This window comes from Cherax quadricarinatus, chromosome 17, assembly GCF_038502225.1.
Source record: "Cherax quadricarinatus isolate ZL_2023a chromosome 17, ASM3850222v1, whole genome shotgun sequence".
Lineage (NCBI taxonomy): Eukaryota > Metazoa > Arthropoda > Malacostraca > Decapoda > Parastacidae > Cherax > Cherax quadricarinatus.
This window is the reverse complement of record NC_091308.1, coordinates 21,504,781-21,531,493: the sequence shown is the minus strand read 5'-3', so window position 1 is coordinate 21,531,493 and position 26,713 is coordinate 21,504,781. Positions and strand designations below refer to the sequence as shown.

Genomic DNA, 26,713 nt, shown 5'->3' with positions numbered 1-26,713 from the left:
TACTGAATTGGCACTCCCATAATGCATTGCGGCCTCCCCGATTTTTTTATACTTGCGCACACTGAGCACACAGGTCCATTCTCTCACATGTAGGCCTACCAGCTTTCTCCCACCAGAATTGAACATAAGAAAGGGGGAACACTACAGTAGGCCTGTTGGCTCATACTATGCAGGTCCTTCACAAAATCCAACCCACTAACAGAATAAACGCTGCCCAAGCAATGAGCTTTGATAATTCTATTTACTCATGTGCAAGTCTCACTCAAATCCAACCCCTCTCACTCATGTATTTATCCAATCTAAATTTGAAACTACCCAAGGTCCTAGCTTCAATAACCCTACTAGACAGACTGTTCCACTCATCAGCTACCCTGTTTCCAAACCAATACTTTCCTATATCCTTTCTAAATCTGAACTTACCTAATTTGAATCCATTATTGCAGGTTGGGGTGGGGATATAGTTTTGGAGTGGTTGGTGCAATTATTTAATGAATGTATGGAAGAGGGTAAGGTACCTAGGGATTGGCAGAGAGCATGCATAGTTCCTTTGTATAAAGGCAAAGGGGATAAAAGAGAGTGCAAAAATTATAGGGGGATAAGTCTGCTGAGTATACCTGGTAAAGTGTATGGTAGAGTTATTATTGAAAGAATTAAGAGTAAGACGGAGAATAGGATAGCAGATGAACAAGGAGGCTTTAGGAAAGGTAGGGGGTGTGTGGACCAGGTGTTTACAGTGAAACATATAAGTGAACAGTATTTAGATAAGGCTAAAGAGGTCTTTGTGGCATTTATGGATTTGGAAAAGGCGTATGACAGGGTGGATAGGGGGGCAATGTGGCAGATGTTGCAAGTGTATGGTGTAGGAGGTAGGTTACTGAAAGCAGTGAAGAGTTTTTACAAGGATAGTGAGGCTCAAGTTAGAGTATGTAGGAAAGAGGGAAATTATTTCCCAGTAAAAGTAGGCCTTAGACAAGGATGTGTGATGTCACCGTGGTTGTTTAATATATTTATAGATGGGGTTGTAAGAGAAGTAAATGCGAGGGTCTTGACAAGAGGCGTGGAGTTAAAAGATAAAGAATCACACACAAAGTGGGAGTTGTCACAGCTGCTCTTTGCTGATGACACTGTGCTCTTGGGAGATTCTGAAGAGAAGTTGCAGAGATTGGTGGATGAATTTGGTAGGGTGTGCAAAAGAAGAAAATTAAAGGTGAATACAGGAAAGAGTAAGGTTATGAGGATAACAAAAAGATTAGGTGATGAAAGATTGAATATCAGATTGGAGGGAGAGAGTGTGGAGGAGGTGAATGTATTCAGATATTTGGGAGTGGACGTGTCAGCGGATGGGTCTATGAAAGATGAGGTGAATCATAGAATTGATGAGGGAAAAAGAGTGAGTGGTGCACTTATAGGAGTCTGTGGAGACAAAGAACTTTGTCCTTGGAGGCAAAGAGGGGAATGTATGAGAGTATAGTTTTACCAACGCTCTTATATGGGTGTGAAGCATGGGTGATGAATGTTGCAGCGAGGAGAAGGCTGGAGGCAGTGGAGATGTCATGTCTGAGGGCAGTGTGTGGTGTGAATATAATGCAGAGAATTCGTAGTTTGGAAGTTAGGAGGAGGTGCGGGATTACCAAAACTGTTGTCCAGAGGGCTGAGGAAGGGTTGTTGAGGTGGTTCGGACATGTAGAGAGAATGGAGCGAAACAGAATGACTTCAAGAGTGTATCAGTCTGTAGTGGAAGGAAGGCGGGGTAGGGGTCGGCCTAGGAAAGGTTGGAGAGAGGGGGTAAAGGAGGTTTTGTGTGCAAGGGGCTTGGACTTCCAGCAGGTATGCATGAGCGTGTTTGATAGGAGTGAATGGAGACAAATGGTTTTTAATACTTGACGTGCTGTTGGAGTGTGAGCAAAGTAACATTTATGAAGGGGTTCAGGGAAACCGACAGGCCGGACTTGAGTCCTGGAGATGGGAAGTACAGTGCCTGCACTCTGAAGGAGGGGTGTTAATGTTGCAGTTTAAAAACTGTAGTGTAAAGCACCCTTCTGGCAAGACAGTGATGGAGTGAATGATGGTGAAAGTTTTTCTTTTTCGGGCCACCCTGCCTTGGTGGGAATCGGCCAGTGTGATAATAATAAAAAAAAAAATAATATTGCAGGTTCTCTCTTGGATAGTAAAGTAAAGTTCATTTCTTTGTAAAGGTTACAATGTGTAATTACAATTTTGATTTGCTAAGTACAAAGATAGCCACTATCATGCCGAGGCATTTCAGGCAAACTAATCCTATTACATAGTAACTAATTAAAACTAGATAAGGTAATAGTACATAGTAACTATACTTGAAACTAGACAAGGAATAGTGGTTAGCTGTTTTACAATCTTATTTAAACTTAGTACAAGTGAGTAGGGTTCGGTAAAATAAGCTTGAAATTGCACACAAAATCTACCTTGCAAATAATGGTGCAGGTGGTAATATTTTATGGAATGGCAGAATTAAAAGCCAGGAGGTCACATGATAAGACTAATTAGCAGATGTTTTGGCAGATTTGGTTAATATTGAGAAATAAGATGATTTTATGGATTGGCAGAATTAAGAGCCTAGAGGTCACATAATAAAACTAGTTAGCAGATGTTTGGTTGATTTGGTTAATATTGTGAGATAAGATGATTTTTTAGTGAAGTCCTAAATTTATAAGCTGTCAGGGGATCCTTGACCTGTTCCGGTAGCGAGTTCCAGATCTTTGGGCCTTTTGTGTGCATAGCGTTCTTGCATAGTGAGAGTCTGACTCAAGGAATGTTGAAAAGTGCCTTATGCCTTGTATTGTGCCTGTGCATTCTGTTGTAACTGTCAAGGAATAGTTTTAGGGAAGGGTTTACAGTGGAGTTGAATGTTCTGTATATGTAGTAGGCACAATAATAAGAGTGTATGTCTTGTATATTTCTGGGTAGTAGGTTGGTAGACAGCAACCGCCCAGGGAGGTACTACCGTCCTGCCAAGTGAGTGTAAAACGTAAGCCTGTAATTGTTTTGCACGATGGTAGGATTGCTGGTGTTTTTTCTGTCTCATAAACATGCAAGGTTTCAGGTACGTCTTGCTACTTCTGCTTACACTTAGGTCACACTACACATACATGTACAAGCATATGTATACACACCCCTCTGGGTTTTCTTCTATTTTCTTACTAGCTCTTGTTCTTGTTTATTTCCTCTTATCTCCATGGGGAGGTGGAACAGAATTCTTCCTCCGTAAGCTATGCGTGTTGTAGGAGGCGACTAAAATGCCAGGAGCAAGGGGCTAGTAACCCCTTCTCCTGTATATATTACTAAATGTGAAAGGAGAAACTTTTGTTTTTCCTTTTGGGCCACCCCGCCTCGGTGGGATACGGCTGGTGTGTTGAAAGAAAGAAAGTCTTGTATATTTAGCAAGTTGAGTCTTTTGAAAAGTGGTGAGGTGTGCTGTCTAGAACAGGAGCTGGTTATCACCCACACAGCAGCTTTTTGATGAATTATTAAGGATCTAAGTTGGTTGGCTGTGGTTGAGCCCCAAGGACAATTACCATAGGTGAGGTAAGGATATATTAGAGAGTGGTACAGGGTAAGGACAGTCGTTTGTGGTACATAGTATCGTTTCTTGGAAAGGATTCCTACTGATTTGGAAATTTTCTTGGCTATGTGATGGGTATGGGATTGTAATTTAAGATTACAGTCAAGGAGAAGACCTAGAAATTTGCCCTCCGCATGTCTTGATATAGGGGAACCATTTAACAGTATGTTAAGTTGGATATTTGAGGCTTTGTTGCCAAACAGAGCCTCAAATATCCCCTTTATTAATACCCAGCTTCCACTTGTACACTTTGATCATGTCTCCCCTCATTCTTTGTCTTACGAGTGAATGTAATTTAAGGGACTTCAATCTTTCCTCATATGGAAGATTTCTAATGCAATGAATTGTTTGTCATTCTTCGTTGAATGTTTTCTAACAAATTTATATCCATTCTGTAATATAGAGACCAGAACTGAGCTGCGTAATCTAAGTGAGGCCTTACTAATGATGTATAAAGCTGTAGTATAACCTCTGAACTTCTGTTGCTTATACTTCTTGATATACGCTTAAGGTTGCTGCTTACCATGACCCCCAGGTCCTTTTCGCAATCCATATGGCTAAGTTCTGTGGCATAGTTTTACAGGACCAACACTGGCTTGCAAACCTTAATATTATGGGACCAACAGCGAAAGGGTTAATATTTTCAATAATAACTCTACCATACACTCTACCTGTTATACTCAACAGGCTTATTTTCCTATAATTCCTGCACTTTTTTATTCCTTTCTGTCTTGAACCTATCTGTCCCAGCTGTTTTACCCCCCTTTTGTTCTACCCACAGCCTCACACACTTTCCCCACACTCACATCTGCCTCTTCCTTACTCTTAAGATATGTTATACCTCCCTTCCCAATGCAAGAAATTGCTTCCTCTCTCTCTCCTTCAACATTTAACAGCTGAAAATATTCCCTTTATCTTTCCAGTACCCCAATTTCCTTATGTCATAATATCCATTCTTTTGCTTTTAACTGTTAAAGCTATTTCTTTCCTTGACTTTCTGAAATTATTAATCTCATTGTAAAACATTTTCTTATGCTCAGCAAAATTTATCGATAAAACCTGATCCACACACTCATTAGCTTTCCATTAACACTCCCTACCACTCTTTAAACTTGTTATACTCTCCATATATTTTGCCCTCTGTATATCACTTCTACCATGTAAAATGTTTTGTGTGCTAACTTTTTCTCTCTTATCACCCTCTCTGCCTTGTCATTCCATTAATTGCTTCTCATCCCTCCCTCACTCACTCTCCTATATTCACAAACTTGTGTGGCACATTATGAACACCGAATTTTTTAATCTACCCCATACCTTTTTGACTTTCTCGCTACCTGTGCTCTAGCCCATCTCTCTCCCAATAGTTGCTTCTATCATACCCTGACTATTTCCTCCTCTAATCCTTAAACTGTCCAAACGTAGATCCACACTCACTCGCATAGTGCTCCAAATATTTTGAGAATTTTTTTTTTTTTTTTTTTTTTCATGAAGAGCATATTTTTCTACATGTTATAGGATAAAAAAAATTAGGGTCAGTGCTTACCGGGATATAAGCCCGCGAAGTTGGTGCTGAATGATGAGGTGTCGGCAACATGGAGCACTGCCACTTGCAGAAATATTAAAGATTTATTTTTTTTTCCAATTCTTTTCTAATTTTTGTTGTTTTTATGTTATGATAATAATGTTTTGTTGCAGATCTTTTGATTTCATAGCCAATTCTTGTTGAGACACAAATGTTTGGTACTGGATTAGTAATCATACTATCACAAATGCACATGTTCACACTGATAGATGAATTTGTACACCTGGTTCAATCATATACTGTTGTTTACATATATATATATATAAGGTATTTACAGGTCCCATTTATGTTTCTAGAAGTCCACCATTGTATGATATTCGAAGAAGCATGGATTTGTACAAAGTGCCACCCCACATTGCTGACATATGAATCGTGTCTTTTTGCACTTGGGGTTGCCTTGTAATGTAAACACACACAACACACTTTTTCTGAGAATACTTCTTCTTTGGGGTAGATGGTATCGGTATCAGGCAGTGACAGTTTATTTATTTATTTATTTATTTATTTATGTCTTTGCAAATAGTACATTGAGATTTTGTATTTACAATAATGGGCTGCAATGCAAAGAGACCCTCTATTATGCTTAGGCATTATGGGCCGACTTAACATTATTGGCTTACAGACTACTTAACACTAAGAATTATGTCATAGCTGTACAGTAGAATATTAATTATATCATAGTTGTACAGTAGATTATTAATTATAAGTGAATCAAATTTATATAAGACAAAAGTTATATTCATATATTCAAAAAATGCTTTTGTGAAAACAATGATTCAAAAATGCTTTTGTGAAAACAACGATTCAATTATATTCCTGTCAGCAGTGGATAAAAGGTTCAAAGTAATTGTTGAAATTATGATGTGGGAATAAACCTAAGTGAGTATGTATGTACTGAGTATTAAGCATTTAGTCTAGGGTGATTAAGTGGTTTTTGAGAAGAGGCTTAACCCTTCATCGCGCAAGGGGTCCGAAAATTTGAAATTCGAACTGAACTCCCTATGGTGGATAGAGTAACTCAATACAAGGTCACTGATCCCATATAAATTGATTTCTGATGGTTAGTTTTCGAGCAATTGCCAATCTCCGAAGACCGAAAATATTAGGCCGCCCCCGACAAAGTGATTAAAAAATTCTATGTTGCAAACTTGCAATTGTTAATAAAACACACCAAAACAATTTTTTAAATTTAATATACAAACAGACAATATAAAAAACATAAATGGAACTTTTATCAAAACATTTTTTAATACTTACAAAAATATAAAAAGGAAGCAAATATCAACAATGCCAAATTGCAAAGTGATGCAAGTTTCAATCCCTATATTCCTGAGATTCATTTGGAAGACCAATGATTCTATATTGCTAATTGGCAAGATGGAAGTCTGTGAAACAATTTCTATCAGTCTTTATGCACAGATTTACTTTGCATACACTACAGACGAATGACGATGTTACCGTTTTTTTCGAGGTGCTGCAATACTTGCAAGTAAACGGCCTTTGCCCTGCCATTGGAAAGTGCATTAGAGTCATGTCTTTCCTAACACTGTCATCAGGCAATTCTGCACGTGTTCCCCTCCCAGGTTTCACTATGCCAACACCATTGGAAGTACATGGTGAATTAGTTGGTGAAGGTCTTGGAGTTGTTCTTAGGCTGCTCCCTCTAAGGTTTTGTCCTTTAGACCTTGCAATTTCAGAGATAGACTTCCTGAAATACTTCAGTTGCATACACTTTTGCTTTATTGCTCGAGAATCACGGCAATAAAGCACCCATGCATTCACAACAGCAAGATCAATAATATAGGCAAATAGCCGCATGTACCAACGTTTTGATTTCATTGGTGTTTTGTAGAGATGCACCAACATGTTGCTTTTGTCAATACCTCCCATGTTTGCATTATAGTTCTTGATGACTGCAGGGCACGATATTTTCTCTTTCCTCTTTGTACCCTTGTTGTATCTCTCAACAAGACTCATGGGCTCGACCCCAATATCAGTTGTCACTAAAGTCACAACTTTGGTGTCCTTCCATCGTACAACAAGGACACCATCATTGTTGTTGAAGCAAAAATTGCCCCTGGCCACACTGTTTTTTTCCATTTGTTTGATAGGCACCAGATCTGGCTTACCACATCTATTGTCACGTACTGTTCCAGTGTATCTGCAGTTATACTTATCTCTTAGTAGCTTGACCAAAGGCATACTTGAAAAGAAATTGTCAGCATAGATTGCTGATGTGTTTGTCTTGTTCATAGTTTGTGCAAGTACCAGAACAATCTTTGTACTTATTGGAAGTTTACATTCTTCCTGTGGCAGCTGTATGGGATGTGTGTCAAAAGTTGTTGTGCCTTGATACATGAGTATATCATGTATGAGTCCATCTTGACTTGCACGACAAAAAAGTTTGAAACCCCACTTATCTGGTTTTGTTTTGATGTACTGCCTTAGGTTTCCAGCAGTTTTACCCTTGAAACCAACCATGACTTCATCAATAGATTGCTTGGGTGTAGCTGGAATTTTCAAGCAAGCATTAGTTAGTTCAGTGTAAAGAGGCCTTACTTTGTAGAATCTGTCATTATCCTTTTTTGTGTTGTCATTGAAATGAATATGACTTCTAAGGTACCTAAACCTCTTAGACGCCATGCTCTCTGCAACCTGTTGGCTCCTAAAACCAGCTTTCCAATAGTCTTCGAGGGATGGTAGTAAATTAATACCCATGAACAACAAAATACCTATGAACCTCATGATCTCTTCAGAATCTGTTGAAAAAGTACTATTTACGTCTTGTTGCCTTGTATACAAATTTGTTTGATATACTATGTTATCTATCATGGCTGGAGTAACGAACATACGAAAATACTCATATGGAGACCTAATTGCAAGAGGCTTTTCATGTTCATATGCCGGCAAAGGATCATTTTCAATGTCATCTACGGTCCACTCAGATGAAACTTGAAGAGCAATATTCTCATGGATCTCTTCCTCATCCGGGTATTCCTCAATCCTAAAAGTTTTCTTTTTCCTCATTACTTTCTGCTTTTTGGCTGGCCTTTCTTCCCTTTCTTCCTCATCATCAGTTGACATCTCTGCATCCTGTGCATCCGTTGGCAAGTATTCATCATCACTATCCAGCAATTCTGGTTCGTCTACCTCTGGTTCTGAGTCACTGTCTTCAGAAACGCAGATATACCTCGACCTGCTGGTCGACTGCTCCCCATAAAACAGCCTCTCATGGAACTGGAAGGACAATAGAAACCTCCTGTATAAATCCAGACCACTACAGAGTTCATATATGCAATTGAAAATTTTTTATAAATATTTATTTGACTAAAATTGGACATTCCCGGAAACTCGCGCAATACCGAAATAATTCGGACTAAAATGCATGCACTTTTTTCAACTGCATGCTACACTCATATTATGCTTCACACGGACTTTAGGTATATATCAAAATATGCCTAAACTATTCATGTAAGCACTAAACACAACAATCAGTACTTACCGACATTGTAGAATATATAATCCAAGAGTAGATTAGCAAGGGTGGAGGGAAAAATGCGCGTGTGTTCGAAGCAAAGCCGCTAGTGTTTATATTTTGATCTCTCAACCAATGGGAAGGCGGCAGAAGCGAACTGTACTTAGCTGAAGAGACTCAGGGAAGGCTTGTGATTGGTTGGAACTAAAGAACGGGAAGCTGGCTGCGCGGGGCGCGAAGTATGACACGCGCCAAAAACACGTAATTAATACCGAATTATTTCGGCCCACCCCGATAAAGGGTTAAATTGATTTTCAGACCGGGTTACTTTAGTATCTTCTGGTAATGAATTCCAAATTTTGGGGCCCTTTATGTGCATAGAGTTTTTACACAGTGTGATATGGACACAAGGTATATCAAAAAGAGATTTGTATCTTGTGTTGTGGTCATGTGTCCTGCTAAGGTTGGTGAGGAGAAGTTTGAGTGGAGGGTTTATATTTGCGTGTATTGTTCTGTGTATGTAGTAGGCACATGAATAAGTATGGATGTTCTCAATGGTGAGCAGATTCAGACTTTTGAAAATTGGTGGAGTATGCTGGCAGGAGTGGGAATTTGTTATCATTCTGACTGCTGCCTTTTGCTGGGTTATTAAAGGTCTTAGGTGATTGAATGTTGTTGATTCCCATGCACAAATTCCATAGGTGAGGTAAGAATATATGAGTGAATGGTACAGTGCCAGGAGAGCTGATTTTGGAACGTAGTACCTTATCTTTGGTAGTATACCTGCAGTCTTAGAGATTTTCTTGGTGATTTGTTGTATGTGTGTCTGGAACTTAAGGCTACTGTCAAGGTGGATACCTAGGAATTTTCCCTCTGTAAGTCTTGTGACTGATGATCTGTTTAGCATTATGTTAATTGGATGATTTGCAGCTTTGTTTCCAAACTGAATGAAATATGTTTTACCTGTATTCAGGGTAAGTTTATTAGCCATCATCTAGGCAGATATTTTCTGCAATTCAGCATTGACAGTGTTTGCTAGTATGACTGGGTTTGGGTGGGAAAAGACATATGTTGTGTCATCTGCAAATAATATGGGTTTGAGTAGCTGTGATGCATTCGGTAGATCATTCATGTAGATGAGAAAGAGGAGTGGTCCAAGGACACTTCCTTGTGGGACTCCTACTGTGATTGGTTAGGTGGAAGAGTTTGCACCATTTGCATACACATATTGAGTTCTGTTACTAAGGTATGACTTTAGGTAGTTGAGGGAGTGGCCTCTGATACCATAGTGTGTTAATTTGGAGTACAGCAGTTCATTGTCTACTGTATCAAAAGCTTTATGTAAATCAGTGAAAATGCCCAGCGGGACTTCTTTCTTTTCTAGTGTGGTATATATTAGCTCTAGCATGTGTATGATAGCATCATTTGTGCTTTTATTATTCCTGAATCCGAACCGACAAGGTTTAATATGTTGTGAAACGAGGTAGGAATAGATCTATCTATGAATTAACTTTTCAAAGATTTTAGAGAGCAGTGATAGGTTAGATATTGGTCTATAGTTATTCAAGTCAGCTTGGTCACCTCCTTTATGGATTGGAGTGGCCCTCGCTATTTTGAGGATTGTTGGGAAGGTAGATGATTCATTGGATTTGTTAAAGAGTGTTGCAATAATTGGTGACAGTACTTGAGAAGGCTTTTTTGTACATAAAAGCAGGCAAGTTGTTTGTCACCTGCCTTGCTTTTAACCCTTTCAGGGTCGAGAGGCCCTCTCCTAAACTTGTTCTCAGGGTCAAAAATTTTTCAGAAAAAAAAAAATTATTTTTTTTAGAAATGATAGAGAATCTTTTCCCGATCATAATGACACCAAAAGTATGAAATTTGATGGAAAACTTAGGGAATTGTGCTCTCGCAAAGTTAGCGGTCTCGTCGATGTTTACGCATCGGCGATTCCGCCCACTTTGAGCCCTATTTTTGGCCAATTCCTGTGTACTAGTCAACAAAAATCATTTTTATTTTGCTAGAACTCCATTTTTTCTATCGAATGAGTACAAGAAACCACCCATTTACCAATTTCAACTATCCAATAAAGTGGTTAGAAATTGGCAATTTCACACAAATTTCAGAAGATGCCAATTTCCAAATAGGGTCCAGAATAAACAAGAAAGACATTCCTGGCACTAAAATAACAAGTTCTCTGTTCGTTAGTCATGTCCCCAGGCCCCTCTTATATTTCTTTTGCTTTCCACTTTGAATTTTTATTCTTACAAAAATTAGAAGATTTACTGTTATGCAGACTACTGCATTAGTGTAGAAATGGTATAAATAATATCAGCGCAGTTGTGAAAGAATATTAGACTCACCAGTTGATGTGTATTGGACGCTTGGCATGATTTGTTTACTTTTGAACTTTGGTAAAAATCGAACATTTCTGCTACTTTGAGCTCAATTTTAAGGTACTTTTCTTTGTGAAACCAGTCAAAATCATCTCAATTTCTGTAATATGTCTTCCATTCTATAAAATGAGACCAGGAAAACTAGAATACAACCATAAATATCATACAAAAATACAGTGCAAAGCCACTGTTTTAATCCAAAAACACAGTCAAAGTTTTTTTCTTTCTCATTATGCACTGTGCTGCAGGATTTTTTTTTATACTGTGCACACTGACCACATAGACCCATTCTTTCATATGTAGGCCTACCAGCTTTTGCTAGATTTGAAGACGCTAGAATTTAGGCTTACTAGTACGTCAATAACCCTGGTGCGTAAGCCGTACTAGTACGTCGAAAACCCTCAAAGGGTTAAGGTGTTGATGATGAATGAGACTTCTAGTGGGTTGGTTGGAGCTAGGAATAGCGTATTTGGGTAGGTACCTATGAGGTAGTCTGATGGACGGGTGTTTGAGCTTGGTATTTTGTTCGCTAGATTTTTTCCTGTGGTGGAAAAGAAAACATTGAGTCTGTTTGCTGTTTCAGTTGGTGTGAGTAAGGGTTCGTCTGATTTTGTTAGTTTGATTGTTCTATTTTTGGATTATTCGATTGGGTACTTCTCCCTCTGGTTGTGGGGTGACAGGTCACTGTTGTGGGATGACAGGTTGCTGTGGAGGGGCAGGTTCAGGTGTGTTACCATACTTTTTCACTAGTATCTGCTTTATGACATTGAGGGTGAATTCTGCATATCGTTGTCGCTTCTGGTCTTTGCTTCATACATGTTTAAGGCATTGAGCATTGCAAGGTGGAAAAACACTTTTATATACCACTTGCGACTCCTATGCACACAGTCAACAAACCCTATCATTGCGTCACACTTGTCGACTAGTCGCACATTGTTCGTATAGTCGACAAAAGCAGCTGGCTTTACAGTATGTTCATTGTTGTCCCTGTTTAGCCTGTCTGTACCATCTCATTTCTGTGGATGGTTGACAGCAACGTCACATCCCATTTGTCTTGCCACGTCAGTGTCATGATGGCATGTGTTTTCTATTTCTTCTCACTGTTCCACATATATCAATATTGTTCACATGTAGGAAATCAGGAAGCATAGGGCTTGTATACCAGTTGTCTGTGAGCAATTCATAACCCTTGCCAAGGTATGGGTCCATCATCTTGCGAACATCATCCCCAGAAATGCCCAACATGCACCTGGTATCTTCGAGTGTATTTTTCCCTGTGCAGATAATGACATCCAACACAATACCAGTCTCACAGTCACACATAACAAAGAGTTTTATACCAAAGTGATTACATTTGCTTGGTACATGTTGTTTGAATGACAGTCGTCCCTTGAACAGAATCAAGGACTCGTCAACAACAATGTTCTTGAATGGATAAAAGTAGGCACTGAATTTTTGCTTCAGATACATAAACATTTCCCAGATTTTGTATAGAAGGCCATTTCTGTTTGGCGTATTCCTGTCTTGAGAAGTGCAACATTCATTGCAACAGAGTGAATCTGTTGCAGGGAAGGAGGTCACGGAAGACTGGAGTACTGATGAAGCAGTCTGTGGACCAGTAGTGTGCTATATTGTTCTTATATGTATGTGGCATAAGCATGACAGTGGCAAGGAATAAATACATTTCAGCCACAGTTGTATCTTTCCACCTGCGCAGCCGTGATGATTCTACAACATCTCTGTTGTCCATTGTATACCAGTAGTACATGTCAGTCTGGGTAACAATCAGGTTCATTATAGGCTCATCAAAGTATAGTTGAAAATAGTCTCTGTGGCACAGTGCCACTTCCACTGGCATCAAAATTAAAAGGATGTAGCACAAATGGTGTACTTTCTGTCCAGTTCCATTTGCGGTCACATGGTGCAGGGTGGACCTGTGGCATGGAGCGTGGGGGAGCAGGAGGAGGGACAGGAGTGGAGGTAGCACATGGTTAAGAGGGTGCTGGGCAGTCCTTTGTCTGCCTACCCACTGCGCCACGAGGTCCAGGCACCGTGTCACCCACCTCCTCTTCCTCCATCTCAGCATATTCTCCTTCATGATCACTATCACTATCAGTGGCTGGGGTTTTGGATCATGACCTACCATGACCCCTGCTGACTGCATATGGCACACTGCCTGAACACAGGAGACGACGCCTAAAAGTACATTTCACTGGGAATAATGATAATCACTTCTACTCTACGAATCTTTTATGGGCATAAAATCGATTTCATCATTGTTACTCATATCACTTTCACTATCGTCAACACCACAATGCATGGAAAATTATAATTTCCTCTTGTGGAGTTGCTTTTGGGTAGTAACACTAGCAACCCCTTAGGTGCTGGGTTGAGGATCTGTTGTGGCCACACTGGCCACCCCAGAGGTGATGGGCTGAGGGTCATCTGGGTTGTCATCAATAGTTTCACTAATTCCTTGATCATTAGTGGCCATATTGGTGTCAAATCCACTAAACTCGCATTTTGTTTCACTTTCCGAGAATAGTAGAATGTTAATATGATGAGGCATGAATTAATCACGGGGGTTTGCCATGATGTTGACCCAAGATGGAGCTGAAACTAACTGTTGCTACTATGTAGTACTCCAGTATCCCCAATTTTTTTCATACTATGCACACTGCGCTGACCCATTCTCTTATATCTGGGTGACTCAGGCCTGTAGCATCAAATTTGAAGGCATGAAAAATAAAATGTAGACCTACGTTCAGAGCGCTATGCGAGTGAACATAGATCAACGTTTGGACAGTTTAAGGGTTAAATAAGCATTCATATCTTTCTTACACTGATGGCATTCTCCTTGTACCTCATCTACCTCACATTATCATTTACTCCATGATTCCATAATTACCTAATATGCTCTCTACAGCAGTTTCTGCCACTTTATCATTTGGGTCCCGCCACAACGATTACTTACTCACTTGGTTGAAAACTCTCTTAACACACTCTTAATACCTCCCAAAATCTCTCTCCTCTACATTCCTCTTTTCCCCAGGTGCATGAACACTTTGTGTAACCCACTCTTTGCATCCCACTTTTATTTTAATTTGCATAATTCTTGAATTTAGACACTTAAATTCCTTTTTTGGTTTCATAAATGATCATTTAATATTACTGCTATTCCTTCCATAGCTCTGATTCTCTCAGATACACTTGACTTAATCCTATTTACACCCCCCTACTGAAATTCTCCCTTACCTTTGTAGTTTTGTTTTTAGAGCCAGGACATGCAGCTTTTCATTCATAACATTTACTATCAGTTCTTTCTTATCTGTACTACACCCACACACATGCAAACAACCCAACTTTAATTTTTTTCCCTTAGTAATTTATACAGGAGAAAGGGTTACTAACTTCTAGCTCCCAGCATTTTAAGTGCCTTTTACAACACACACGACTTACAGAGGAAGGATTCTCTCCACTTCTCCCTGGACATGAAATAATGCAAAAACAAGAACTTTTCAGAAATTAGAAGAAAACTTATATGAGTGTGTATACACATATATGTACATGCATAACTACATATGTAGTATGAACTAAGTGTAAGTAGTAACAAGACGTACTTGTCATCTTATATGTTGATGAGACCGAAAATAAAACTTGTGTAGTTTTGAATCAATGAAATTGGCTTGTCTTAGTTTCATATTTTAAAAAGTTGGATGTCTATATATCCACCCATCAGGCTGCATTCATCATCAGTGCTCAGTGCAACACAAATTTCCCCTTCTCTCGCCCCCTCCCCCTCAAAAAATGCATCTTTCTGATCAATATCTGGGTAAAATAATGCTGTGTAAATCAGTGTTGATATTCTTTGTGATGGTTGCCTTCTTTTTTGTTTGTTGGTAGTACTACTACAAGTGGTGTCATCCATTGTCCCACAGAAAAAAAAAAAACATTTTTTGAAGAATAAGATACTTTTCTGTTTCCGGGACCATACAGAAGAGAGTGTTTCAGCCTTCTCCCCTAGTTTTAAAAATCTAGTTGAAAACTGAAGCTGGTTGGGTGTGCAAACCTGATCTGGCATCTGTGCAGCTTATTAATAATAAAGTACATAGTAATGATCAGTAAGCAAGGCAAACAAAGCTGTTTCTGTGTAATGCTTTTATGTAGTTTAATGTCTATAATTTATGAGCAGGTACTGGAATTAAATAAGAATCCTTATGTTTTGCCAAGAGAGTTTTCTGACAACAAGTGTCTCACAGCAACAGTAACCATGCACAGTTTTATTTCCACCACTCTGAAACCAAACTCATTTACTAAGGTTGATCACCTATGGGCCAAAAACAAAAAGATCAGAATGTTTTGTACTTGATTTTTATACAATTTACTTTTTTTTCAGAATTGTAAATTTAAAGTACAGCATCTTAGAATTAAAGGGCCTAGTTGTGAGATATAAATGTGAATATTTTTACATTTTCAGGCATCCAACAGTCCTAATGGATCTCGTCATGACAAATCCACTAGTGAAGAGGTCAGTGCCCTGTTGTTTGCAATGCTTAAATGCAGAGTGCTTGAAAGAAGTTTTTGTTTGCAGTGGTTTGCTGATTAAAAGTTGGTTCATTGCTTGCCTTGAAATTGGTATCCTTTGAGGCTTTTGTTTTTGAGGGCTAAGAAGTTTGTTTCATAGAAATGGTGACCTAGGCCGAGTGTATTAACTTTTGTGGCATTTATATAATAAGATGGCTAATTTCTGCACTCCCTTGTAGAAAATTTATGTACAGTAGACCCTCACCTTTTGTGCCTATACCTAATGCACCTCTGCCTGTTTATGATTTATTTTTCATCTGTTTCCACCTTTCACTCTGATGGGTCATCGCTTATCACAGTGACTACCTTTTTTTTTTACTACAATTCTTACTATAGAGAGTAGAATTATAATTTTTTCCTCAGTTAGCTTTTTATCAAATGCATTCATGCTGCATATATGCTATTTCATGCATGTATTGAGAGGTCACATGTGTTTGGTTCAGATTAATCAGTAACAATAGATTTTATGTTTGTTTTTATTATGATTGAATTATTAACATTATTTTTCCTCAGTTTTATATCAAATACATTCATACTTTGTGTATGTTTGCTCTATAAGAACTCGCATGTATTTGGAAGATATTGGTCAAAAACTACAGATTTAAAAGGTAAAAACATTGAGTGACTAGAAGGAAATGTTGAGCCCTCACCATCTGAAGGGACACTGAGGTGGATAGCCACCACACATATGGCAGGCAGCCTTCTTCACCCACAGCCCCACCATCTTATATTATCTTATCCCTCCTTCTGTTATATTGTCTCCCCTCCTTTTGTCACCCTGTCTTGTCTCTGGATATTAACTGGCAGAAAAATGAATATTAGTAATAGCTATGCCCATTTTCTCTGGAAGGAATATGCAGTAACTGTCTTAAACATACATTTCCTTCAAGGACCTTACTTAACCCTTAAACTGTCCAAACGTAGATCTACGTTAGTACTGCTAGCTCTCCAAACGTAGATCAACATTTTATTTTTCCTGCCTCCAAATTTGGCACGATTAGCCTGAGATGCCTGGTCAGTATAGAATGGGTCTTAACACTCAGTGTGCACAGTATTAAAAAAAAATCTGGGACTGCTTAGTAAATTGTGGGAGCACCAGTTCAATTATGCACCAGCTAGAGCAAATAGCTTGGCAAACACCAGGGATTCACTGATGTCATATATTAACACTCCCTTTTTAAGAAGAAAGTGATGTTTAGTGGCTTTGAGATGGATGTGGCCACAAGTGGTCAAGGAAATATCAATAACCTCGATAGTAACCCATGCGCAACATTTGTGCAACATCTTTTCATTTTTGATACAACTGGTAGTGTCATCCTGCCAGTGTCCTGTAACCTATGCCTTAAGTAAAGAGAAACGATTCTGGAACATGTAATACATATTCGGCAGGCCGACTGGCTGGCTGACTTTGGCTGTCTCTCCATCTGTATCTGTCTCTCTCTCTCTCTCTCTCTCTCTCTCTCTCTCTCTCTCTCTCTCTCTCTCTCTCTCTCTCTCTCTCTCTCTCTCTCTCTCTCTCTCTCTCTCTCTCTCTCTACCTCTCTCTCTACCTCTCTCTCTACCTCTCTCTCTACCTCTCTACCTCTCTCTCTACCTCTCTCTCTACCTCTCTCTCTACCTCTCTCTCTCTCTCTCTCTCTCTCTCTCTACCTCTCTCTCTCTCTCTCTCTCTCTCTACCTCTCTCTCTCTCTACCTCTCTCTCTCTCTACCTCTCTCTCTCTCTACCTCTCTCTCTCTCTCTCTCCCTCTCTCTCTCTCTCTCTACCTCTCTCTCTACCTCTCTCTCTCTCTACCTCTCTCTCTACCTCCCTCTCTCTCTACCTCTCTCTCTCTCTACCTCTCTCTCTCTCTACCTCTCTCTCTCTCTACCTCTCTCTCTACCTCTCTCTCTACCTCTCTCTCTACCTCTCTCTACCTCTCTCTCTACCTCTCTCTACCTCTCTCTCTACCTCTCTCTCTCTACCTCTCTCTCTCTACCTCTCTCTCTACCTCTCTCTCTCTACCTCTCTCTCTCTACCTCTCTCTCTACCTCTCTCTCTACCTCTCTCTCTACCTCTCTCTCTACCTCTCTCTCTCTACCTCTCTCTCTCTACCTCTCTCTACCTCTCTCTCTACCTCTCTCTACCTCTCTCTCTACCTCTCTCTCTCTACCTCTCTCTCTCTACCTCTCTCTCTCTACCTCTCTCTACCTCTCTCTACCTCTCTCTCTACCTCTCTCTCTACCTCTCTCTCTACCTCTCTCTCTACCTCTCTCTCTCTCTACCTCTCTCTCTCTCTACCTCTCTCTCTCTCTACCTCTCTCTCTCTCTACCTCTCTCTCTACCTCTCTCTCTCTCTACCTCTCTCTCTCTCTACCTCTCTCTCTCTCTACCTCTCTCTCTCTCTACCTCTCTCTCTCTCTCTCTCTCTCTCTCTCTCTCTCTCACACACACACACACACACACACACACACACACACACACACACACACACACACACACACACACACACACACACACACACACACACAGGTACACATAAGTACAGTTATCATACATTCTAGAGTATATATCAGGTTTCTGTGTTATTTACATTGTTTATTATATCATATTAGATGAATTGTGATAGATAATTAAGCTGTAGAGTTGATGTTAGCAAAATTATTCAAGGAGTATTTTGTCCTGTCTTCAGACAAATTCTCGTCCACTGCTGTCCATACCACTACATGAATGACATTTTACTCATTCTAGAGTACATCAGGTTTCTATGTTATTTATATTGTTTATTATGTCATATTAGATGAATTGTGATAGATAAATAAGCCGTATAGATGATATTAGCAAAATATCTAGACAAAATGCTATGCTGTGCTTATAGATATAAGGCATAATAAGTATGATTGGCAAGTAATACACATTTTCACTTGACGAGGAATAAGATGTGACAACTCTGCATCAGTATATAATACCTGTTGGTTCATGAACTGCTCTGAGACAGAGAAACAAGCAGACAGAGAGAGAGAGAGAGAGACAGGCAGACAGAAAGACAGACACACAAGCAGACAGACAATGTTTGTGTGTGTCGCAGTGAAAACAAATAAACCCAGGGTTCCCTGCAACAGTGCACAGTCATCAAGTGTCACTCCACTGCTGCACTTTCAGCAGTTTAGTGACACTTGTCTTAGCACCATGCTTCAAGGAGTTTCAAATATACTCCAGCATGTCTAAAACACTGCTGGGACCTATAAATACTTTGTATATATTTCTAGACAATAGTAAATGACCAAAGCAGGTGAAAATGCTTACCTGTCTGTGTGTTTGTGACTACAGTGGATCTTCCACTCATGAGTTTAGTCCATTCTATGACCTTGCTCACATCTGGATTTATGCATTTGTAGAGTTAACTTTCCTAATTTAAATTAACTGAAATGCAATTAATCCATTCCCGGCTCTCAGGAGGCACGACAAGATATTTCAGTATTTTGCTAATATCAACTCTACGGCTTATTTATCTATCACAATTCATCTAATATGACATAATAAACAATGTAAATAACATAGAAACATGATATATACTCTAGAATGAATAAAATATGTCATTATGCGACAGGTGAAGGCATCCACAACTGCTCCTGCATAGTTGTGGTAATCACTGCCATCTAGTAACGGCTTTTTGAAGCAGTCTCTTATTATTATTATTATTATTATTATTATTATTATTATTTTTATTATTATATAGTACATTATTATTATGCATGTATTATTATTATATGTATTATATTATTATTATTATTATATTATACTATTGTTATTATATGGGAAACTGGCAGGCCGGACTTGAGTCCTGGAGATGGGAAGTACAGTGTCTACACTCTGAAGAAGGGGTGTTAATGTTGCAGTTTTATAACTGTAGTGTAAAGCACCCCTCTGGCAAGACAGTGATGGAGTGAGTGATGATGAAAGTTTTTCTTTTTCGGGCCACCCTGCCTTGGTGGAAATCTGCCAATGAGTTAATAAAAAATAAAAAATAATTTGCAATTTTTGACACAAAAAACAGAAAATTTACTGTTATGCAGACTACTGCATTATTGTAGTAATTGTATAAATAAAGTCAACCCAGTCATGACTGCATATTGGAATGGACAGTAACGTCATTTGTTTACTCTTGAACATCATCGAAGAATCGAACATTTCTGCTACTTTGAGCTCAATTTCAAGGTACTTTTTGTTGTGAAACCAATCAGAATCATATCTATTTCTGTAATATATCTTCCATTCTATCAAAGGAGACCAAAAAGAACGAGAATACATGTACAACCATAAAAACCATACGAAAATACCACTGAGGGTCGGCTAATGGCTGAGAAGTGAACTCCATTATGTATGGTCTGATTTCTTTCATTTTTGGTGTACGTTAAGAAGCATCTTTCCGTCATACATTGCCCAAGTTTCAATAAGATAGTCCAACAAACAAATGAGATCCAGTTCCCTAGATCAAGAGCAAGAGCCCCTCACCAGTGTCAAGGAGCCTCACTTGAGGCCCGCTCGCGTATGGAAGCAAAAAAATCGACGGAGGGACTGCTCGTATTTGGAAAAGCTTGCAAGTGGAGGTTCCACTGTATTTGAGTACTATTTCAGTACCTAGTACAGTGGTCCCTCGTTTTTCATAATTAATCCGTTCCTGGAGGAGCTACTATAAACGAAATTTACGATTTGCGAATCAATTTTCCCCATAAGAAATAATGTAAATACAATTAATCCGTTTCTGACACTCAGAAGTATTAAAACAAAAAAAAATTTTACATGAAATATACATGTAGTACATAAACAATACAATGGGAAATGATGAATGAAACATTAACAGCATAACACTTACCTTTATTGGAGATTCTTCTTAGTGTATGGGAGACTGGAGGAGGAGAGAGATTGGATTGTTTACAGTTTGGAAGGGGAATCCCCTTCCAGCAACACCTCAGGTACCAATTGCTTCTCTGGGGTTGCTTCTCTTCTCTGTTTCTTAATGCCACTAGGACCACCTTGAGAGTCACTCTAGTCCTGTCTCGCAAAGTAACTGTGGAGAGAGCTCTGTTTCTGGCGTCTCTTTAACACTTCCCTAAAATGGTACAAGACTTTGTCACTGTACATATTTCTCACCTTCTTTACCACAGGCTTGGCACTAGGAGCTTTCTTTGGAGCCATGGTAGCTTATTTAGTACTTGCAAGCACTAAAATGAGTGGAATATTATGAAATATTTCGTAGGAGCACTTGAGGGGACCTTCACTCACTGGTAAACAATGCCAGACTGGCTGGGTAGGGAGGCCTCCCCGTCTCACACCGTGCGTAAGCGTCCTGGACGAACTACTATTCGCGAGTTAACCTATGAAAAGCGAGTCCATGTTTATACGAAAATACCCCTATGATTGGCGAAATTTACGATTGCCGAGAACTACGAAAAGCGAGGGACCACTGTATTAGTGTCAGAGCAAAGATTGGCTATGAAATCACAAGAATTACAGTGGACCCTCATTTTTTGTAAGCATCAGAAGTCGTAATTTTGAAAATCGTAACTTTTTTTGTCAAAATATTGACTTGTGAATAGTCATTCATCCAAGACGCGTATGCACGGCTCCGAGTGGCCCCTACCCTCCATTCACAGCCAGTGTGCCATTGTTTATCAGCGAGTGAGGATGATCCCACGCGCTCACACAATACATTTCATAATATTCCATTCGTTTTAGTGCTTGCAACTGCTAAATGGCCCCAAAGAAAGCTCCTAGTGCCAGGAATTTGGTAAAGAAGGTGAGAAACACAATAGAATTTAAGAAAGAACTTGTAGCAAAATACCAAAGTAAAGGAGGAAGAGAGAGGGGAGAATGTACCTTCTTCGTTGATTCAGTGATTCTATGATATGTATGATAGTAAAGCAGCATGAGTTGATGAAGGCTATAGCGCCAGCCAGCGATAAAGTTTAGCATTAACAGTGTAGCGAGTAAGTTGAGCGATTATTTGATAGAAAAAGGACAGCACGAATCTAACTCCTCAATTGTTGTTGGAGTTATATAGGGCAATCCTACCATCGTGTAAAACAATTACAGGCTTTAGTTTTACACTCGCTTGGCAGGATGGTAGTACCTCCCTAGGGAGTTGCTGTCTACCAACCTACTACCTAATAAGTTGTAATTATTAGACCATAAAAAATCTATAAATTAAAAAAAAAAATAAAAGGTATATGGCAACACTTGTGCAAGCGGCAGGACTCGATGTTGCCATCAGGTGAGCATCTAGGGCCAACTTTGCGGTCTTATATCTCAGTGAGTACTGGTCCTAAAAAAAAATTTGGGGGGGCCTTATTACACACACAAAATTGCCCTCTTTAATTTTTTTTTTAATTGGAGTGCTGGCAATGAAAATGTAGATTACATTTGAACAGTTTAACCCTTAAACGGTCCAAACGTAGATTTACGTTCACGTGCATAGCGCTCCAACCTTGATTTTCCCCATTTGAAAGCATGTAAAAAGAAACTTAGATCTACATTCGGAGCCCCCCACACGTGGACCTAGATCTACATTTGGACAGTTTAAGGGTTAAATTTATTTGAGTGCATATCGTATAATTTTTTTTTTTTTTGCAGTGGTCTTGACAGTACCCATGTTATGGGCACACAAAAATCTGTTATTTTATTAACACATTGGCCGTTTCCCACCAAGGCAGGTGGCCTGAAAAAGAAAAACTGCTCATTCACTCTATCACTGTCTTACCAGAGGCATGCTTACACTACAGTTATAAAACTGTAACATTATCACCCCTCCTTCAGAGTGCCGGCACTGTACTTCCCATCTCCAGGAATCAAGTCTGGCCTGCCGGTTTTCCTGAATCCCTTCATAAATGTTACCTTGCTTACACTCCAACAGCACGTCAAGTCCTAAAAACCATTTGTCTCCATTCGCTCCTATCTAACACACACATGCTTGCTGGAAGTCCAAGCCCCTCGCACACAAAACCTCCATTATCCCCTCTCTTCAACCTTTCCTAGGCTGACCCCTACCCCACCTTCCTTCCACTACAGATTTATACACTCTCAAAGTCATTCAATTTTGTTCCATCCTCTCTGCATGTCCAAATCATCTCTATAATCCCTCCTCAGACCTCTGGATAATAGTTTTGGTAATCCCACACCTCCTCCTAATCTCCAAACTACGAATTCTCTGCATTATATTAACACCACACCTTGCCCTCAGATGTAACATCTCCACTGCCTCTAGCCTTCTCCTTGTTGCAACATTCACAACCCATGCCTCACACCCATACAAGAGCGTTGGTATAACTAGACTCATATATTCCACCTCTTTGTTTTCATGGATAAAGTTCTTTGTTGCCAGACTCCTCAGTGCACCACTTGCCTTTTTCCCCACATCAGTTCTATGATTTACCTCATCTTTCATAGACCCATCTGCTGACATGTCCACTCCCAAATATTTGAATACATTCACCTCCTCCCTACTCTCTCCCTCCAATCTGATATCCAATCTTCCATTACCTAATTTTTTTGGTTATCCTCATCACCTTACTCTTCCCTATATTCACTTTTAATTTCCTTCTTTTACATACCCTACCAAACTCATCAACCAACCTCTGCAACTTCTCTTCAGAACCTTCCAAAAGCACAGTGTCATCAGCAAAGAGCAACTGTGACAACTCCCACTTCATGTTAGATTCTTTATCTTTTAACCCTACACCTCTTGCATTCACTTCTCTTACCACTTCATCTATAAATATATTGAACAACCATGGTGACATCACACATCCCTGCCTAAGGCCTACTTTTTACTGGGAAATAATCTCCCCCTCGCCTGCATACTCTAACCTGAGCCTCACTATCCTCGTAAGACTCTTCACTGCTTTCAAATAACTTACCTTCTATTCCATACATTTGCAACATCTGCCACATTACCCCCCTATCCACCATATCATACGCCTTTTCCAAATCCATAAATGCCACAAAAACTTCTTTAACCTTATCTAAATACTGTTCACCTGCATGTTTCACTGCAAACACTTGGTCTACACACCCCCTACCTATCCTAAAGCCTCCTTGTTCGTCTGCTATCCTGCTCTCCATCTTACTTATAATTCCATCTAATAACTCTACCATACACTCTACCACAGGCTTATTCCTCTTAAATTTTTGCTCTCTCTTTTGTCCCTTTTTCCTTTATACAAAGGAAATATGCATGCTCTCTGCCAGTCCCTAGGTACCTTAGCCTCTTCAGTACATTTTTTAAATTAAGACACTAACCACTCCAAAACTATATCCCTTCCTACTTTTAACATTTCTGTCTTTATTCCATCAATTCCAGCTGCTTTACTCCCTTTCATTCTACCCACTGCCTCACGCACTTCCCCCACACTTGCAACTGGTTCTTCCTCACTCCTATAAGATGTTATTCCTCCTTGCCCTATACACGAAATCACAGCTTCCCTATCTTCATCAACACTTAACAATTCCTCACAATATTCCTTCTATCTTCCCAATACCTCTAACTCTCCATTTACTAACTCTCCTCTCCTATTTTTAACTAACATATCCATTTGTTCCCTAGGCTTTCTTAACTTATTAATCTCATTCCAAAACTTTTTCTTATTTTCAACAAATTTTTTTGATAACATCTCACCCACTCTCTCATTTGCTCTCTTTTTACATTGTTTCACCACTCTCTTAACCTCTCTTTTTCTCTCCATATACTCCTCCCTAATTGCATCACTCCTACTTTGTAAAAACCTCTCATATGCTAACTTTTTCTCTCTCACTACTCTTTTTACATCATCGTTCCACCAATCGCTCCTCATCCCTCCCTTACCCACTTTCCTGTAACCACAAACTTCTGCTGAACACTCTAACACTATATTCTTAACCCTTTGACTGTTGCAACTCCAAATCCTGAAGTGTCTCCCTGTGTCACAAAATATTCGAAAAAAAAAACAAAAAAAATTCTTATCAAAATATTAAGATTAATTTTCTGATTATTTTAAGCCCCCCAAAAAAGTTTTTTGCAATCAGAACTTGCCGAGATATAGAGGCATAAAGTTGGCAGAAAATGAGCTGTGTATGGCAACGGGCGAATTCCGCTCATGCTGTAAACTTTTGTTTGCACCCATTCGAAGGTTTCTTGCTTTTTTCACTATTTTCTTTTTTCAGGTAACTTATGTGGCCTGAGAGACCAAAGTAAGGTGCAATGTACATATACATACTCGTATGTAACACAATATGTAATCGCACAAACATTAGTGTCATTATATTGTTTACAAAACTTGTTTACATAAACCAACAATAAAAAAATTATTACTATTGTTCTGTAATATATGTATGTACAAATGTACAATCACTGGACACTTTCCTAGAATGGCTGTAGCTTGTGGAATTCTTTGAAACATAGGTACAGTGGACCCCCGGTTTACGATATTATTTCATTCCAGAAGTATGTTCAGGTGCCAGTACTGACCGAATTTGTTCCCATAAGGAATATTGTGAATTAGATTAGTCCATTTCAGACCCCCAAACATACACATACAAATGCACTTACATAAATACACTTACATAATTGGTCGCATTGGGAGCTGATCGTAAACCGGGGGTCCACTGTATATGCACAATGGTACATTACACTCCTCACACATAAAACGAGTGTCTCTGTGTTTTTGTTGGCATTTTGTGGTATGTGCACAGATATAGCACCTCTTCTGAGCACTTTTCTTGAAGGTAGTAGCTGGCAGTTGTTTGGGGTAGTGAGTACCAGGCCTCGGACAAGAGGGTGTGTGTTGATAATTTCGTGGGCATTGGTCTATTGCAAGTGTTGTTCCTTGGTACTTGAATATTATTTGTCTGACGACTGACAAACAAAATTCACCATATTTGAGTTTGTTGTTCGTCTTCAACTTATACATATTATAAGCATTAAACTTGGAAATGTCAAGAAGATGGAAAAAGAGTTTTATGTACCACTTATAACTCTTGCAAACACAATCAGCAAACCCAATTTGCATATCACATTTGTCCATTGAGTGCATATTGAGGTTGTAGTCCATCACAGCTGCAGGTTTTACAATGGGTTCATTGGTCTCTCTATTCTGCCTGCCAGTGTCTACCATTTTGTGTTGGAGAACTGATGTCAACACTATGACATCACGTTTGTCATGCCACCGAAATGCCATGATGTCATTGGCAGCAAACGCATGCACATCACCTCTATGAGTGCCTGCGTTGAACCTAGGGATATGTTTACAATTTCCACACACACTGTCTTCAAGCTGGCACTGGACAAGCACCTAAAGTCAGTTCCGGATCAGCCTGGCTGTGGCTCGTATGTTGGTTTGCGTGCAGCCAGCAGCAACAGCCTGGTTGATCAGGCTCTGATCCACCAGGAGGCCTGGTCTCAGACCGGGCCGCGGGGGCGTTGACCCCCGGAACTCTCTCCAGGTAAACTCCAGGTAAACTGTGCCACACACATCTGTCATGTTCACTCACAAGAAATCACTGAGTAAGGGGCTCGTGTACCAGTTATCAGTATATAATATATGCCCCTTACCAAGATATGGTTCCATCATTGTTCTAACCACATCACCAGAGATACCCAATAACTTCCTCGTATCTTGCAATGTATTACTGCCAGTGTACACAATTACAGTGGAACCTCTACTTGCGAGCACATCCATGTGCGAGTTTTTCCAAATACGAGCAGTCGATGGGTTGATTTTTTGCTTCCATACACGAGCAAAATTTTCATAAGCAAGCAGACCTCAAGGGAGGTTCCTTGACGCTGGTGAGGGGCTCTTGCTCTTGATCTAGGGAACTATATCTCATTTGTTTGTTGGGCTATCTTATTGAAACTTGGGCAATCTATGATGGAAAGATGCTTCTTAACGTACACCAAAAATGAAAGAAATTGGAGCATAAATAATGGAGTTCACTTCTCAGCAATTAGCCACCCCTTAGCGGTATTTTCGTATGGTTTTTATGGTTGTATTCTCGTTTTTTGGTCTCATTTGAAAGAATGGAAGATATATAAGAGAAATAGATATGATTTTGATTGACTTCAGTACGAA

At 39.5% G+C, this 26,713-nt stretch overlaps 1 protein-coding gene across 12 annotated transcripts in view; it reads left to right on the top strand.

Annotated features, from left to right (window-relative positions):
* Positions 1–26,713, top strand: part of msn (serine/threonine-protein kinase msn) — a 777,533-nt gene that overhangs the window by 671,604 nt on the left and 79,216 nt on the right. For all 12 annotated transcript variants that reach the window (XM_070085848.1, XM_070085846.1, XM_070085843.1 and 9 more), the window contains one exon: positions 15,526–15,576. In XM_070085848.1, coding sequence (XP_069941949.1) covers positions 15,526–15,576 — 51 coding nt within the window. The remainder of the gene's footprint in view (positions 1–15,525; positions 15,577–26,713) is intronic.